The 14750-nt window shown below is 36.8% G+C and overlaps 2 protein-coding genes across 2 annotated transcripts in view; both read right to left on the bottom strand.

The window, feature by feature from the left end:
- Nucleotides 1-2303: 2303 nt before the first annotated feature.
- On the bottom strand, nucleotides 2304-7791 carry chia.1 (chitinase, acidic.1). The gene is made up of 11 exons (XM_035152907.2): nucleotides 7773-7791; nucleotides 6890-6919; nucleotides 6582-6786; nucleotides 5708-5764; nucleotides 5402-5567; nucleotides 4520-4644; nucleotides 4108-4231; nucleotides 3487-3669; nucleotides 3061-3177; nucleotides 2745-2871; nucleotides 2304-2523 (listed from the first exon to the last, which is right to left on the bottom strand). The coding sequence occupies exons 1-11, from the start codon at nucleotides 7789-7791 to the stop codon at nucleotides 2315-2317; spliced, it is 1362 nt and encodes a 453-aa protein (XP_035008798.2). The 3' UTR covers nucleotides 2304-2314.
- A 3061-nt stretch (nucleotides 7792-10852) lies between these two features.
- The window catches only part of cntn2 (contactin 2), a 47594-nt gene continuing 43696 nt past the window's right edge, over nucleotides 10853-14750 (bottom strand). The window contains exon 23 of the mRNA XM_035152906.2: nucleotides 10853-14272. Coding sequence (XP_035008797.1) covers nucleotides 14166-14272 — 107 coding nt within the window. The 3' untranslated portion in view covers nucleotides 10853-14165. The remainder of the gene's footprint in view (nucleotides 14273-14750) is intronic.

Below are 14750 nucleotides of genomic sequence, written 5' to 3'. Positions count from 1 at the left end.
CCAGGATTAGGATTAATTTGCATTGAAAATGTTTAGCCTAGAAAATACAAACTCTTCTTTCCATTTCATAATGCCAACAGCCAACATACAGTCTGCAGTAGGCTTTGTAAGCAGTCCACAGTTGTGTGTGGGTGTTTTGTCCTGAGGGTGAACATACTGTTGTCATAGTGTATTACTTGGCTTGAAATGTACAGGTATGTGGTGTTTGTTTTTTAGAGACTCACCTGCACATTTTAAATGTAAGGGCTGCATCTGTTTCTCTACCAAGGCTTTGAACTCTACTCTTACAGTGAAGTTTTCACCAAATACTGAAAGGTATAAATATGAAGTACTAATTTGCTATTGTTCTTTTACTTTTACTGTATATATTACTATTACTGTATTTATACTCACTACATATTAAGCACTAGAGATTCATCTTTTGATAATTAAGATCATGTTTACCTTGATTTACAACTGTATTACATTTTTTGTGTGCACATCAAACCATTAATTTAAAATCGACAAAGTTATGCGTGAAACTTTAGCTTTAAGTCTCATGATTTTAAGGAACACATATGGTATAAAGTAACAATAACATCCACAGTATTGTAATAATTCAAGAACACATTGATGTCAAAATTTGGAATTAATCACAGACCTTTTACAGTTATTAGAGTTAATACTTTCCTTATGCGTTTTATGATGTATCAAATTTAATGAAAATGAAAACAATGATTCACCGGTGTTCTATTTAATTTATTATAAAATAAACTTACAAAAAACCAGGCAAGTCTCATATAGTCAATAGAACATGATTCACATAAACTGTGGCTTCAAAATTGAACTATCATTAAAACACATAAGAGTTTGTATATCTTAAACATACTTTTTAAGTGGTAACAGCAGTTAAAATTTGCTATCGAAATCACACATTTCATTTCACCTTGGTAAACAGAGTTGAACCATCACCTAATTTCAGTATAATAATTCTGTCTGTAAAAAGGTTACGGCCACCTTTTAAAAGCTGAAAAAAATTATTCATAGGCAACAAACTGTACCTGTGAAAACAGAGAATGATGCAGGGGCTGCGTTTTAGGTGGCACTGTTGAGCCATTTTGCCGAGCCCATTTAAAATTACTCCAGAATACGTAAATTTATGCCACTTTTGAATTTTGGCAAACTTTGGTGAGTTTTCAAGCATGTTTAGACCCTGAAAAAGGCAATTCATTTGCCGGAAAAATAATAATAATCATATAAATTTTAATAGGTTCTTCACACTGTCGGTGCTCTGGCCCTCATAAATAATTCACATCAGGATTTATTTGGATATGAGACTCTTAAGTTATAAGATTAAATGGGGCCACAAAGAGAAGTGTAAGATTATAATGTTATGTTATCTGCTACACAGTATATGAATGGATGTTGTCAATCGGCTGATCATCACACTGCTTATTAATGAGACATTGAATGTGATGCATGAATGAAGTGGCTAATAATGATGCAGAGTTACAGAGGTCTGCATGAACTACTGCAATACTCCTTTCAAAATGATAATCATTACATTACATTTCATTTAGCTGACGCTTTTATCCGAAGTGACTTACAATAAGTGCATTCAACCATGAGGGTACAAACCCAGAACAATAATCAAGTAAGTACATTTTCCTTCAAAAAAGCCAAACTACAAGTGCTACATGGAAGTGCCATATAAGTGCTACTAAACTGAATATTTTATTTTATTTTTTTTTACTTTTTTATTAACCAACATGTAGTCAGAAGAGATGTGTCTTTAGTCTGCGGCGGAAAATGTGTAGACTTTCTGCTGTCCTGGTGTCATTGGGGAGTTCGTTCCACGATTTGGAAGCCAGGACACAGGACAGTCTCCCGTATGAACAACAGTTGTGATTTTGTTGAGTGGCTAGTTCGCAGTGAGGGAGCAGCAAGCCGATTGGCAGATGCAGAGCGGAGTGGAAGAGATGGGGTGTAAGGTTTGAACATGTCCTGGATGTAGACTGGACCCAATCTGTTCACAGCACGGTACGAAAGTACTAATGTTTTGAAACGGAGTAGTGTGAGTGAATTTAGGTTTAGTTTCACAAGAATGAAAAAAATAAGGCACATCTTTCATCAGGTCATGACACACAAGGTTCTGTTTATTTTGTTTTCAATCAGACAGGAATTTCCTCAATGGTTTATATTCTATTCCTGTTTCACCATGAGGTGAATCAATGTAAACTGACAAACAAAAGGTGAAACGATTTTATTGAAACATAACTTGCTGTCTTGTACATCATGGACTTAGTGTATATATTGCAGTTCACGTTTCTTTGGCTCAGGGCCAGTTGCAGCACTTGCAGGAGTCCCAGTAGATGAGTCCGGTCTGGCAGCGGTGCAGGTAGGTGTTTCCCTGGAAGCACTGGAAGTAGGTGGTCTCATCAGCAGGGTTCTCATAAAGCCCATTAGGGCGCCCACGACAAAAGTCGACCAGGGCATCCCTGGTAGTGGTGGGGGATGGGGTGGTGGTGGGTTTTGGGGGAAAGCCTGCAGAGACAGACGTGTGAAAGGAAATGTTATAAACACATTGTGCAAAAAATAATTTTGATGTCTTCTCTTTTTGGCAGAATGATGAAATAACCCTACTAATATGTGAGCAAGTTTTCAAATTTCATGGATTGCAACTGGCCAATCTATTCAATCATAGAGTCAAAGGCATCCTAGTGAGCAGAAATGGCTTTCTGAGCAAGTTGAACGACAGTATATACCCATTGACATTCTAAGATGGTTGATGAGAGGATACGCCCCAGCTGAACAAAACGATCCATCAAAGTCATCCATGTCCAGAGTCCAAACATGAGCACCTCCAAGGTTGTTGGCAGTCATCCACTGGACCTGCAGGACGACCACATCAGTTACAAAGATAAGAAGAACAGCACCTGTCAGAGACTTATAAAATAGACCTAGAACTACGCTTTTGTCTATAATATTTCTTTTATTAAAAAAAAACAAGACAACCGAACCTTTGATCACGGGTCACAGGAGTGAGAATTGACATTATTTTAACATTGGGCACCTGGTTACCTTAGAAGAATAGCTTTTCTTGTCATCATAGCCCACCCAGGAACTGCCAAAGGTGGCATATGGAACCTCTTGTTCAGTGATCCATTCCACAGTAGCACTAGAGATGAAGTCACAGATCTAGTGCCACAGGAACATAAAGAGTTACAACAGAATGAGCAGGATTTCAGATGGAGTTAGTCTAATTAAGTTATGTTCACCCACAATGTAACATATAATCTAAAGGAAAACTTTATTTTCATGGTTACATTTTGAATCATTTAGTTGTTCAGGGGTGTGTTTTTTCTTGTTCACATGAATGTAGATGACCACAAGTCATGCTGATTGCATCAATGAGCACACCTCAGTGCCCAAAGACGCAGGAGCTAATATTGAGGATTATTGAATTCCAGTACAAACTTAGCTGAGTATCATTTGAATGTACTGTACCTCATAGAAGGCCCAGAAGCCAGCAGTGCGAGTGTAGGGCCCAGCATCTGCAGGGCCCTTTGCTGGTGCTCCGAGGCCAGTAGCAATACTCCTAAGGCGGTAAGTTCGCCCGAAGGTGGGAAAACCCAACAGAAGCTTCTCAGCTGGTGCTCCCTGAGCCAACCAGTGGGAAACAGACGTATTCTAATAAGGAAAGGAAAAATGAGATTAATAGTATATTTCTTTTTCTATATTAACATTGAATCAGATGCCTTGCTGTTAAGTAAAATATTTGCTAGTGCTATTGATTTAACTACGAATCAACTTTGTAGCACTTCGTTCATTCTTTATAGGTTTAGTAGCAAAAAAAATGGAATGGTGACTAAACCAGAGCTGAAAGGGGAGTGAATCACACAACTATATGTTGAACATTATTGTCAAACATTTTGTGAGACCCACTGCTTCTGAAAGGTCAAAATCCACTTTAAGTCTAATAAAATCTTGTTTTCAATAACAAACCCCTAACCCCTAACCCTTTCATCCATTAAATATAGTGTACTTCGAACAATAGACAACATATACACAAACTCGCGAACATGAACACTAAAGTCAAAGAGTTAGTGTAGTTTGTGTGCATCATACAATATTGTGATGAATGTGTGAGCCAGAGTCCACAGAGCTGCTGTACAATGGGCTGTTGTGTCCAGTAGTTGCCTCCCAGTCTCCATGGTAATCATAGCTCATAACATTGATGAAGTCAAAGTTCCTGTTGGTTTATAGAGATTTTCTTTTTAGAAGATTTGTCATCATTGATGTGGAACATAGTATAAAATGCAAACAACAAATCTGTCTACCTACTAAGAATAAGAGGAAAATTGGTATATTGGATATCTGTCCATTCAGTGAATACTGGGCTCCCATTTATTTCTTATTATATTTCCTACCAACTGTAATTCACTATAAGCAGAACTGGTTTATTAAAAGTATTAGTATCAATTGAATTACTATATTTTACATCTGATACCAAAATTCAGTCAGGTGGAATCAAACTTACAGAGAAATCTTGCTGACTTCATAGGCTTTGTCAATGGTGGGACGTAATGCAGCAACGTTGGCTGACAGCAGCAGCTTTGTCTTCCTGTTTTCTTTGGCATCAGCCTCAAAGGCCTTGGACAGCTCCTGTAGGCACAATGAACAAAATACCTCAGATCCTTCACATCTAATTGTTTATGTCCATCTCCAACTACAACACTGTTTTTTTTTTAATGAAGAGTAGGAAGACTATTTATTTGTCCATGGCACATCATCCAATAGTCATATTACTCTTTTTTAACCTGCTGGTTGGGCTTGAGGTCAGAAGTCATTCTCAAACAGGATCACTAAAGTCAATGGGATTCATCCTCTGTGGAATGTGAATGACTTTTGAAATATTTCAGTCAGGACGAGGATGGTGGACCGACACATTGACATTCCAGTCCTTTCCAGTGCATCACAACGCTAAAATAATAATTTTTATTACTGGATATTTATCACTGGCTGACCCATATTTAGTTCTGTGTGTTTTTCATCATGAATTTGACATTTTGTTTTATATTTTTATTGTGAGTTCTAAAATATGAGCAGTAAAATTATTATTTTGGAATTAAGTCTTCAACACCACTACTTTATTTGTAGGATTTGAAAAAAGCTCCATGTGGATCTATGTGCTTGCAGACCAAAACAGTGGTGATCAGTAATCAAGATGGATTATCCAATGATGGGCTCAAAGGCACCAGAATTGTGTAACTTTCTACAAACAAAGTCCTTTGCAATTACAATAATTGAAATCACATAATCACTGTTTTTTAGCAAGTTTACATGCATGATACCTTGATTATACATCAATTTAAATGGTCTGATTGTCAAGAAGTACTTAAAAAATGGGGACTATGCATACCATGACCAGCAGAGTGAACCTCTCCTTGTCTTCCTGTGGGCTGCCATTGTGTCCTGGATATTCCCAAGCAAGGTTTAGCCCATCAAAGTCATGGGTGTGCAGGAAGCTGATGGCAGATTTGATAAAGGCTGCACGACTTTCAGGCTTGGTGACCATGGAAATGAATCTAGTGGGATTGAGAAAATAAACACAGTGACATCCATTCTTGCAACATAGTAGCAGAGGAAGGAATAAGATGTCTGAGCTGAAAGAGTATCAATTACATTGGGAATGTGTGTAGGAGACTGGCGTCATATTTAAACTTACGGGCTCATTCCATTGACTGTGCCTCCAACTGACAGCAGAGTTTTCAGTGCTGGATTGCTAAAAGCAGACATTATTACATCACAGAGTTATGCTGATGACATAACACAATTTCACTTCTTTACTTAACTTTTTGGCCCAGAACATATATCAACAACATTCCCCTTCAATAGTGAAAAAAGTCTTCCTATCAACAAGTTCTCCAACCAAAATGGCCATATAGCTCACTTGACTTTGGCTCACTGGACCATTCTCGTCATAGTATGAATAATAGACAGGTATTTGAATGTGTTTTCATAAAAACTTCATGATAAGGTTTAGGAAAAGATTGTTTTGGGTTAAAAATAAGTACTACTGTTAAGGTCCAAGGACCTTTGTGGTCATGGTTACAATAATAAATACACAGTTAAGTTTTTGGAACAGTCATGATGAAAAGAAACAACACTGATGAACTATTTCATACGGGAGACTGTCCTGTGTTTTGCTGACATATTACCCCACTCGTTTATTGTTCTCTATTCATATATTGTATATATATGCTTGTTGACTGTGAGCAAGTTACAACACACAGATACATGTTAGGCTCAGGATAGGCTGCGTCTCATGGTGGTCTAAATAACCAGTTACTTCAAAGTTGAGAAAATTATCAAACAGAGTCATTTGCATTAATGATGTCAAATGATTTCCATATAATCAATTTGAAATTTCCTTCATGCTTTCAAGTAAAGACCACAAATGTATGCCACATTTTATGTGATGACTTGACAGCAATAATTGAATACTGCCACTGAATTTTGTGTGCTTTAATCTTAAAGAAACTATATCAGCTAAGTGTTGCTGTCCACGCTGGCTGGCTGTAAAGACTGTGTAAACTCACACATTCTTTAGGCTGTTGAGTCGATTGTAATGCTGCTCATCATTCCACTCGACAGGGCTGATCTGGTTGAAGCTGTTGATGGTGGCCATAGTATAAATGACATGGGTGCACAGGAAGGGGTCAATGTTGTCTGGAGTGAATTTGCCAATGCTGGGCCTGTACTGGGCCCAATTGGTCATATGGCACACCAGCCTATTGGACGACGCTAAACAAAGAGGCACAACATCAGTGACAATTTGAATCTACGTGTAATTGGACTGAAAGTTTGATAAGGAGCAGTCAACACCTGTCATAAAAGAAATGCTTACCGGTGTGCAGAGCGAGCAGAACACCCACTACTGTAAAACAGAGAGACAATATGAAAGAAAAATTAAGAAGTTATACTAATTATTACCGGCGATTTATATATGAAATATACTACTAAAAACTTAAGTTGTATTGTTTGCACAATGGTACTGTCATTATTACATTTATTATGAACATTTAATCCATCTCTGTTTAAATATATGCCCTGTAAAGTTGTGTACCTCACACTTCTACTTTTTTATTAATAGCAGTAGTGTAAATAAAATACATTTAATTTCTAAGAAAACAGAAAAAAATTAATTAATAATCATCAAGTGTTCACACGCAACCACAGTCAGCAGGAAAAACTACTATGAAAATAAAGTTACCAGTTAATTCAAAACAATATTGTTACATTTTAATTTACTTTTTTTTTTTATGAAATTGGCTTACTGACTGTAAGCCAACTACTTACTCAGTTCAAATTATTACTGTAAAATTCCATTGTAAAATACAAGTATACAATGTGACGATGTAAAATAATATATAATAATAAATGTTTTATTGTTATCATTATTATTATTTTGTTTAAGTATAATTTGATATTACTAAAATATACTCTTTGACCTAATCATACTACTTCTACAAAACTTAATGCAATCCTCAACTGCAAGTACATGCAAATCACTACTCTGTTTGCATGTTTATTAGGCATGATCCTTAGTGTCCACTTCAGATGTATGTACCAATCTAGGACATGTGTGGATATGAATTGGGCTTGTATGATTTCCTTACAAAATCCTTTCTCAGTCTGTACATATTTCCTTCAGATCACAACTTTCTCTTTCTTATTTTGTTTATTATTATCATGATGACGATGATGAATGAATATATGAATGTTTTTACCTGTGAGGAGTCTCAACATTGTTCTTCCTGGCAGTCCAACAATTTGCTGCGGCAGTGATGATCCTAATAGAAACAATTAGAATATTATGATAACTGGATTATTGTAATGTTTTTTTGTATTTTATGTAGTTGTAAATTTGATAATTTTAGTTTTTTTTCTCAGACAAAATAATCTATTTTAAGACACAGATTTAGTCTCATGTACTTCGACAAATTCCTAATTATTAAAATGTAATAAATTTCGTTCCTTTTTTAAAATATAATAATTTATGTCATAACATGCAACAACCTACAATTAGTAGCTAGTATATGACACAAATATAGACATGGTGATGATTTCATTACCTTTTTTCTGGAGGAATGGAAGCAGGACCAGTGCTCGGGGGAGTTGGGTTGGATTTATATTTTTCACATTAATGACTAATAGCTGGTGGCAAAGTGCAGCAGATAAGAGCTCAGCATGGTGGGAGTCTGGCTGGCACGCCTAATAACCTCACTTCCAGGTGAGTCTAGGACAAGCCTTGATAGAATTTGACTTGGTGGGTGATGAGCTATGAGTTCAGTTTGTAACACCACAGCAAATAGCAGAGACGTTCTGCACTCAGTACCCTTCTGCACTCCCTTGTGAATCTTGAGACAGAGTGCAGACCACTTAATTGGTTGGTGCATTAGGTTTAATAACAGTTGAGCAAGATTTTATTTGATTGTCTACAGCTCTAACAAATCGAGCTGGAACAAGCTGATACAGAAATACAGAGTATACAATATAAGAGTCAGGCTAGTAGATATTTTTTTAAATATTAAAGCTACTACAGGGGAAACAATGTCGACAGCTCCATCCCACCCCTGTTAGCATGTTAACAAGATAAACATAAATGGTTAATGTGGTGAACATTATGCAGGGTCAGACTACATGATGAATTATTGCCTAACCTGGGTGAGGAAACGATCAATCGTCATTGGCCTCAACAATCAACAGTTCTATCTGGTGGAGTGTCGCATTGGGTGACAAGAAACATTTGGGAACATGGATTGTTTGAACTTTCCATGACAGTGATGTTGAACACTTTGAGTAAAGCTGAAAGCACTCTGCTGGAAGAGACGAAGCCGCACACAAATGTAAACACGTTGAATTATGTTGTTGTGTAGCAAGGTGGAACTGAAAAAGAGGAAAGGTCTTATGGCTTTCTCAGTACAAGACAGCTGTTATCATACAAACTGCTTCAGACACTATGTTTGGCCACATGCTTGTCCCCTGAAGTCAGTTGCAAGTGCTATTTTTGTAATTATACCCCCACACTGGGGGACAATGTTTTTGGACTTGGACTCAAGGATGAACTAATTTGGTTTTGATGGTCAAAGGTCAAGGTCACTGTGACCTCAGAAGCAAATGTTTTAGTTTTTTCTTGTGAATGCAATATCTCTGGAACACCTTTAGGGAATCCTTTCACATTTGGCACAACCATTCAGTTATAGTCAAACATAATCTGATTTTTATGGTCGTAGGTCAAAAGGTCAAGGTCACATGACCTCACATTGTTGTGAATGTGATATATCAGGAACGTCCAAAGTGAACTTCTATACATGTGGCACAAACATTCACTTGGACCCAAAGATGACTTTGATTAGAATTTGGTGGTCAAAGGTCAAGATCACTGTGACCTCACAAAACACATTTTTGGCCTTTGTACACAACATCTGAGGAACAGCTAGATTAGAGTCATAAAATTGGTGGGTCACAGTGAACTTCCAAAACACTTTGTTGGCCTCTTGAACATGATATCTTAAGATTGGCTTCAGGGAATTTCTTCAGATTTGGTATGAACCGTCATTTGGACTCAAACATGAACTGAGTATATTTTGGTGCCTGGAGGTCAAAGGTCAATGTGACCTCACTTTCCTGTAAATGTGTTATATCACAACTGCCCATAGGGTATTTAAGAATTTAATACAATCTGGCACAATTCACCTGGACTCATGGATGACGTGATGAGAATTTGGTGGTCAACGGTTTAAGGTCAAGGTGACCTCTCAAAACAAATGTTTTGCCTTGTGAATGTAATAATATTATCTAAGGAACATCTCAAGTGTATTTCCTCAAATTTGGCACACATATTCACTTCGACTCACAGATTAATTGACTAGATTTTCCCGGTCAACAGGCAAGGTCAAGGTCACCTCACGAAACATGATTTGGCCTCTTGAACATGATACCTCAACACTGCCTCGAGAGAATTTCTTTCACTTTTGATCAGTTGCCACTTGGACTCAAAGATTAACTGATTCGATTTCAGTTGTTAAAGGTAAAGGCAGGGCAGTTACATTTGCTCCGTACTTGAGTAGTTATTTAAATAAATTGTACTTCTGAGAGTAGTTGTTTTGCAGAATACTTTTTAGTTACATTTATGATGAAAAAAAAAAATTCTACTCCCGTTTCATTGGGCCAGACACTTCTTGCTACTTTTTCATGTCTTTGATTTATAAATCTTTACACTCAGCTGAGCGGACACAGCGATTTCCCAACAGTGACGGCTGGGCCACACAGCTGCTCCGTGGATCTGCTGCTTGTCACGTTTGTCTGTTGTTCACACAGGCAGCATGTCAGATTTTGGTGGTCAAAGGTCAAGGTTACTGTGGCTTTTGGTTTTGTAAATGCAACATCTTAGGTGCACCTTAAGGAATTTCTTTAAATGTGTGACAAAGGTTTACATAGACTCAAAGAGGAAAATATAATTTTTTTGTGAAAGCTCCAACATCAACATCACTGTGACCTCACAAACACTATTCACTTTTTGCCCTGTGAATGTCTTGAGAGAATCTGTGACTCTAAGTGAATATCTGTGCAGAAATTTGAGAGGATTACCTTATTAGATTTGGGTGGTCAAAGGTTAAGGTCATAGTAGCCTCACAAAACATGTTTTTGGCCTCTTGATATATAAAGTCTATCCTTAGGTACCTTTATCAAATTTTGAAAGAAAATGGTACCTGTAAACAACATATGGAATTATTATAAGTATCAAAGAGGTGTTAAGCAGTATTATGTAGTATTGTTACTGTAGTAAATGCACACATTTCTACAATAGAATTCCATTGTGTTTATTTTAAATTATATTTACAAGTTGCACCCCTCCCACTAGTATGAAAAGATCCAAAGCCAACAGTAGCTAATGCATCAACCCAACCATATTAAACACAGACTTGCTGATACCATCTTCTTGAAACCAGTCAGTCCACTAGTAACCTTTAACATTAAGCCAGAACATTCCATCCATGACTGAGCACTCTGACATGGTGAAATGACTTTATGGCTCCTCAATGAGAACTTAAGGCTTTGAAATACACTTCAGACAGTAGTAAAGCACAAAAACACAAAACCTGCACATCATCTAACAGTTCTAAAAGCATTTTTAACTTGTGAACTATATAGTGCAAAGATGAAGCAACTGTGTGAGGCTCAACCTATCTGAATGAAAAACAGTGATGAGCTTTAAATTTAGTTTGAGAACAATTCGAATAGAAAACTGACACTTCTAATTTATCACTGAAGCTGAGAACTAATCCAGGTCAGTATTCATAGCATTATGGGATACTATAACAAAAAGTGTATTGGGTTTAAGTGCTTATAGGCCAAGAGGAGGACCTGATAATACCTGAGATTTGTTGACTAACAATATCAGTACACTTGTACACTAAAGTGGAATTAATCAAAGAACATGTGGATGATAGTGACAATAACTGCAGCTCTACAAACTAAAAAATTGAAATTCAGGGTACACATTATGTTTTGCTCTGCAGTTTAACAAATACATTTGTTATAAATTCTGAAGCACATGATGAAAAGTTATTTTTTTCCTGACAAAATAAAGCACAGCATAATACAATCAAGTAGTCTAATCATTCAACCACTTGCAAAGTGAAACAAATAATACTGAAAATGTTTAAACAAGCCATCACACATAATAAAATATTTGTTATAATATTATTAATAATAATAAATAAAAGAAGACAGGTTTATTTGGATGTCCAGAATTAAAGGGCTACAGAAGAATCTTCCAGTTTAATGCACCAGCTTGTTCACACATGGTTTCTGTTTCTATCCTCCTTCAATTACTTTCTTATGTGATTCAACAACCCTTGATTCTTTGTTTTTCCTTTTTTCTGCTAATATACAAGCACAAGACTCTATGTAAGAAATCCTTTCTCGGACTGCAATCAAATCAGTTGTGTGTTACTTTATCAAAGTAGTGGTAACAATAAGGCTAAGTGAGGGCTACAACTTGAATAAAAATACTTAACTATGATGTTTGGATGTTTGGTTGCTTGTAAAATTGTAGGGTTTCATTTTGTGTATCATTCAGTTTTGTCCCTTTGTCAAATAACACCAGACTCTTTTCTCTGACTTTCAACCATGCCACATTTTCCCAGGAGATCGATTTGGCTGAGTGCGTTCTGTGTGTTCAACAGCTAAGTCACATCTGATCTATCTCAATAAAGCTTAGTAAAACTATATGATGCCGTTGAAAGATAGAAAAAGTAAAAAAGATTATTTCAATCCAGTGTTTGCAGGTTCAAGGATGAACTCTCATAGTCTACTTTGTTAAGATTTGGGAAATTCTCAGGTCAAAGCAACTAAAACACAGGTGAGGTTAAGGAAAGATGATGCCATATAATCAAAAATATCAACACTAGTGCGAGATGGATGTGGATCCATCCGACAGATCTAAAACAAAAGAACACATAGGAACTCATCCAGGACCATCAAAGTCCTATTTTAATGCACAATAATTAACTACTTTATGCACTGGTGTTGGTTTTTGGCAGCTAATATAAACCAGCAACAGAAAACAGAATAAACTTAAAATAAACTCTGTTTTGTTGGCAGTTATACAAAACCAAAATCAGCTCTTCCTCAAGCTTGGCCAATAATCGCAACCCAAAGCATCAGTTCCCTTCAACCCTGTGAATATTAAACTGGTCTTGCCCTTCCTTTTAACTGTACTAAAGCAGACACGTTACATACAAACTAATAGATGTTGAAAGGTTTACAATGAAGATGATTTATAACACTATTAACTGTACTGATGATATGATAACTTTGGTAACTGACTCTTTAACTTCTTTCAGTGACTCATACCGGCTGCCCTGGATATTTCAGATCAACCTATCAGTAAAAATCAGCTGCAATAAACCCAATAAACACTGAATAGAAGCATTATCACATTGTCATCTAAAACTATGTAGGCACAGCAAATGTAAACACATAATTACAAACCCATTTATCCCTCCAATTTCATTTCTCCCAAAAGGAAAAATACATTAAAAAAAACAAACATTCATTTGGACCAGCCCTGTAGTTTACTAATAATTACAGGTGAGGCAAAAACACAAACAAACAAACATTGTTTTATATCATCACAATATATGCTAAGTAGTTTTTGTTCACAGGCTGAGCAACAAGACCAGCAGGGACCACAACAAGTTCAGTTGGGTAGATCATTTAACGGTGTGTTTACAGAGAAAAGAGAGCCAGACATTCACATGGCTGTCACTAATATAAGCAAGAGTGATAATGTAGAACAGAAATTGTAGGTTCATAAATCTATGTAATGGGAACCATCACTAGAATGTACAATCATTTTTGAAATGGTTTTACTTAAGATGTCTTCAAGTATTAGAAATAGGTGCTACAATGCAGTAACTAGTTTGACATTTTGGGAAATATACTTAATTTGGTTTCTTTCCTGGCTGTGTTTGAAGCTTGCACAATGCCTGGAAAAGCCAAACTTCTTCTTTCTCCTGTTAAAAGTTGTACATGTGGGAAATGAGCTTTAATGCAGACAAAGGGGGGAATGTCTGCTGTCAGGAAATACAAAACCTAAAGTTGCTTGCAAAATGTTAACTGTATGTACATAATCTATTATATTCCTAAAATACTACTCAACTAGACTGTTTTTGGAGAAGGAACTGTGCTTGGAATGGATGACCATAAGAAGAAATCTGCAACTTCCTCGTTAAAAATCAGTTGGACAGCCTTTGGATGCTCACAGCCGTTTCAAAGGGATGACTTTTGCATACATATATTTGAAACTTTGGCCCATTCAATTGTAAATTATTGGGGTAAAATGTGACAGTCCCCATGATTTTTATTGACACTGGTACACAAAATCAGAGAGGGCTGCTCTGCTTCCCCTTCTCCCTGTAACCCATTTGGGACCCTCTTTGTTTTTATTACAAAAAAATCAATTCTGAAGTTCCTCCCCATTCTTCTCATCCCTGCAGTGTTACAACCTTCCCCAAATGCAAGAAGGCACCCCAAGCCAAAACACAGGCTGGGACACAGAAGGGCATTAGTTTGAAGCCATTCAAAGTAAAAAGTCCGATGACAGGCGGAGATTACAGGCCTGACAAAGACATAAGAGTGAGGAAAACCAAGCCTGTGAAGAGGCAAAGAGGACTGGAAAGTATAGAGGAGGCCTCGTTCTGTACCATCATACCAGTTCCTGTGAAATAGAGAGAGAGAGAGAGAGAGAGAGAGAGAGAGAGAGAGAGAGAGAGAGAGAGATTAGGGAAATCGATTTTACAAGGTGTAGTGCCGCTGACTTTGACATAAATATTCCCAGTTTTGATAGTCAGCATCTCACACTGTTAATAGGTACACAATTAGGTTCAAACACACAGATGAGATAACAATTTATGTCCACTCAGAGATAAAGCAAACGATGTTGATTATTCCATAGCAATGATAATGTCAAGTGTCGAGTATCAGACACAAAGAGCAATAAGAGACCAGTAGGTTAATAGTCAAGGGAAAAGATCAAGGATTGTGGGGTGCTCCTAGTCAGCAGTTGTGTAACAGCTCAAAGGTTAGTTGTTTTTATCAACTGTTGTAAAACTGTAAAATTAATTAACATGACAAAAATCCAATTTGAAATTTAGGTCTGTACCTGTGCAGAAAATTCAGTGGATAATTTTGAGTGA

Source organism: Hippoglossus stenolepis, chromosome 3 (assembly GCF_022539355.2).
Source record: "Hippoglossus stenolepis isolate QCI-W04-F060 chromosome 3, HSTE1.2, whole genome shotgun sequence".
In the NCBI taxonomy this organism is placed as follows: domain Eukaryota; kingdom Metazoa; phylum Chordata; class Actinopteri; order Pleuronectiformes; family Pleuronectidae; genus Hippoglossus; species Hippoglossus stenolepis.
This window is presented reverse-complemented; position numbering and strand designations above follow the sequence as displayed.

Coding starts and splice junctions, on each gene's coding strand:
- chia.1 (XM_035152907.2), bottom strand. Junction 4,232..4,519: donor GAAGTCAGCAAGATTTCTCT/GTAAGTTTGATT, acceptor ATAAACCAACAG/GAACTTTGACTTCATCAATG. Junction 2,524..2,744: donor CCATCTTAGAATGTCAATGG/GTATATACTGTC, acceptor CTGTCTCTGCAG/GCTTTCCCCCAAAACCCACC.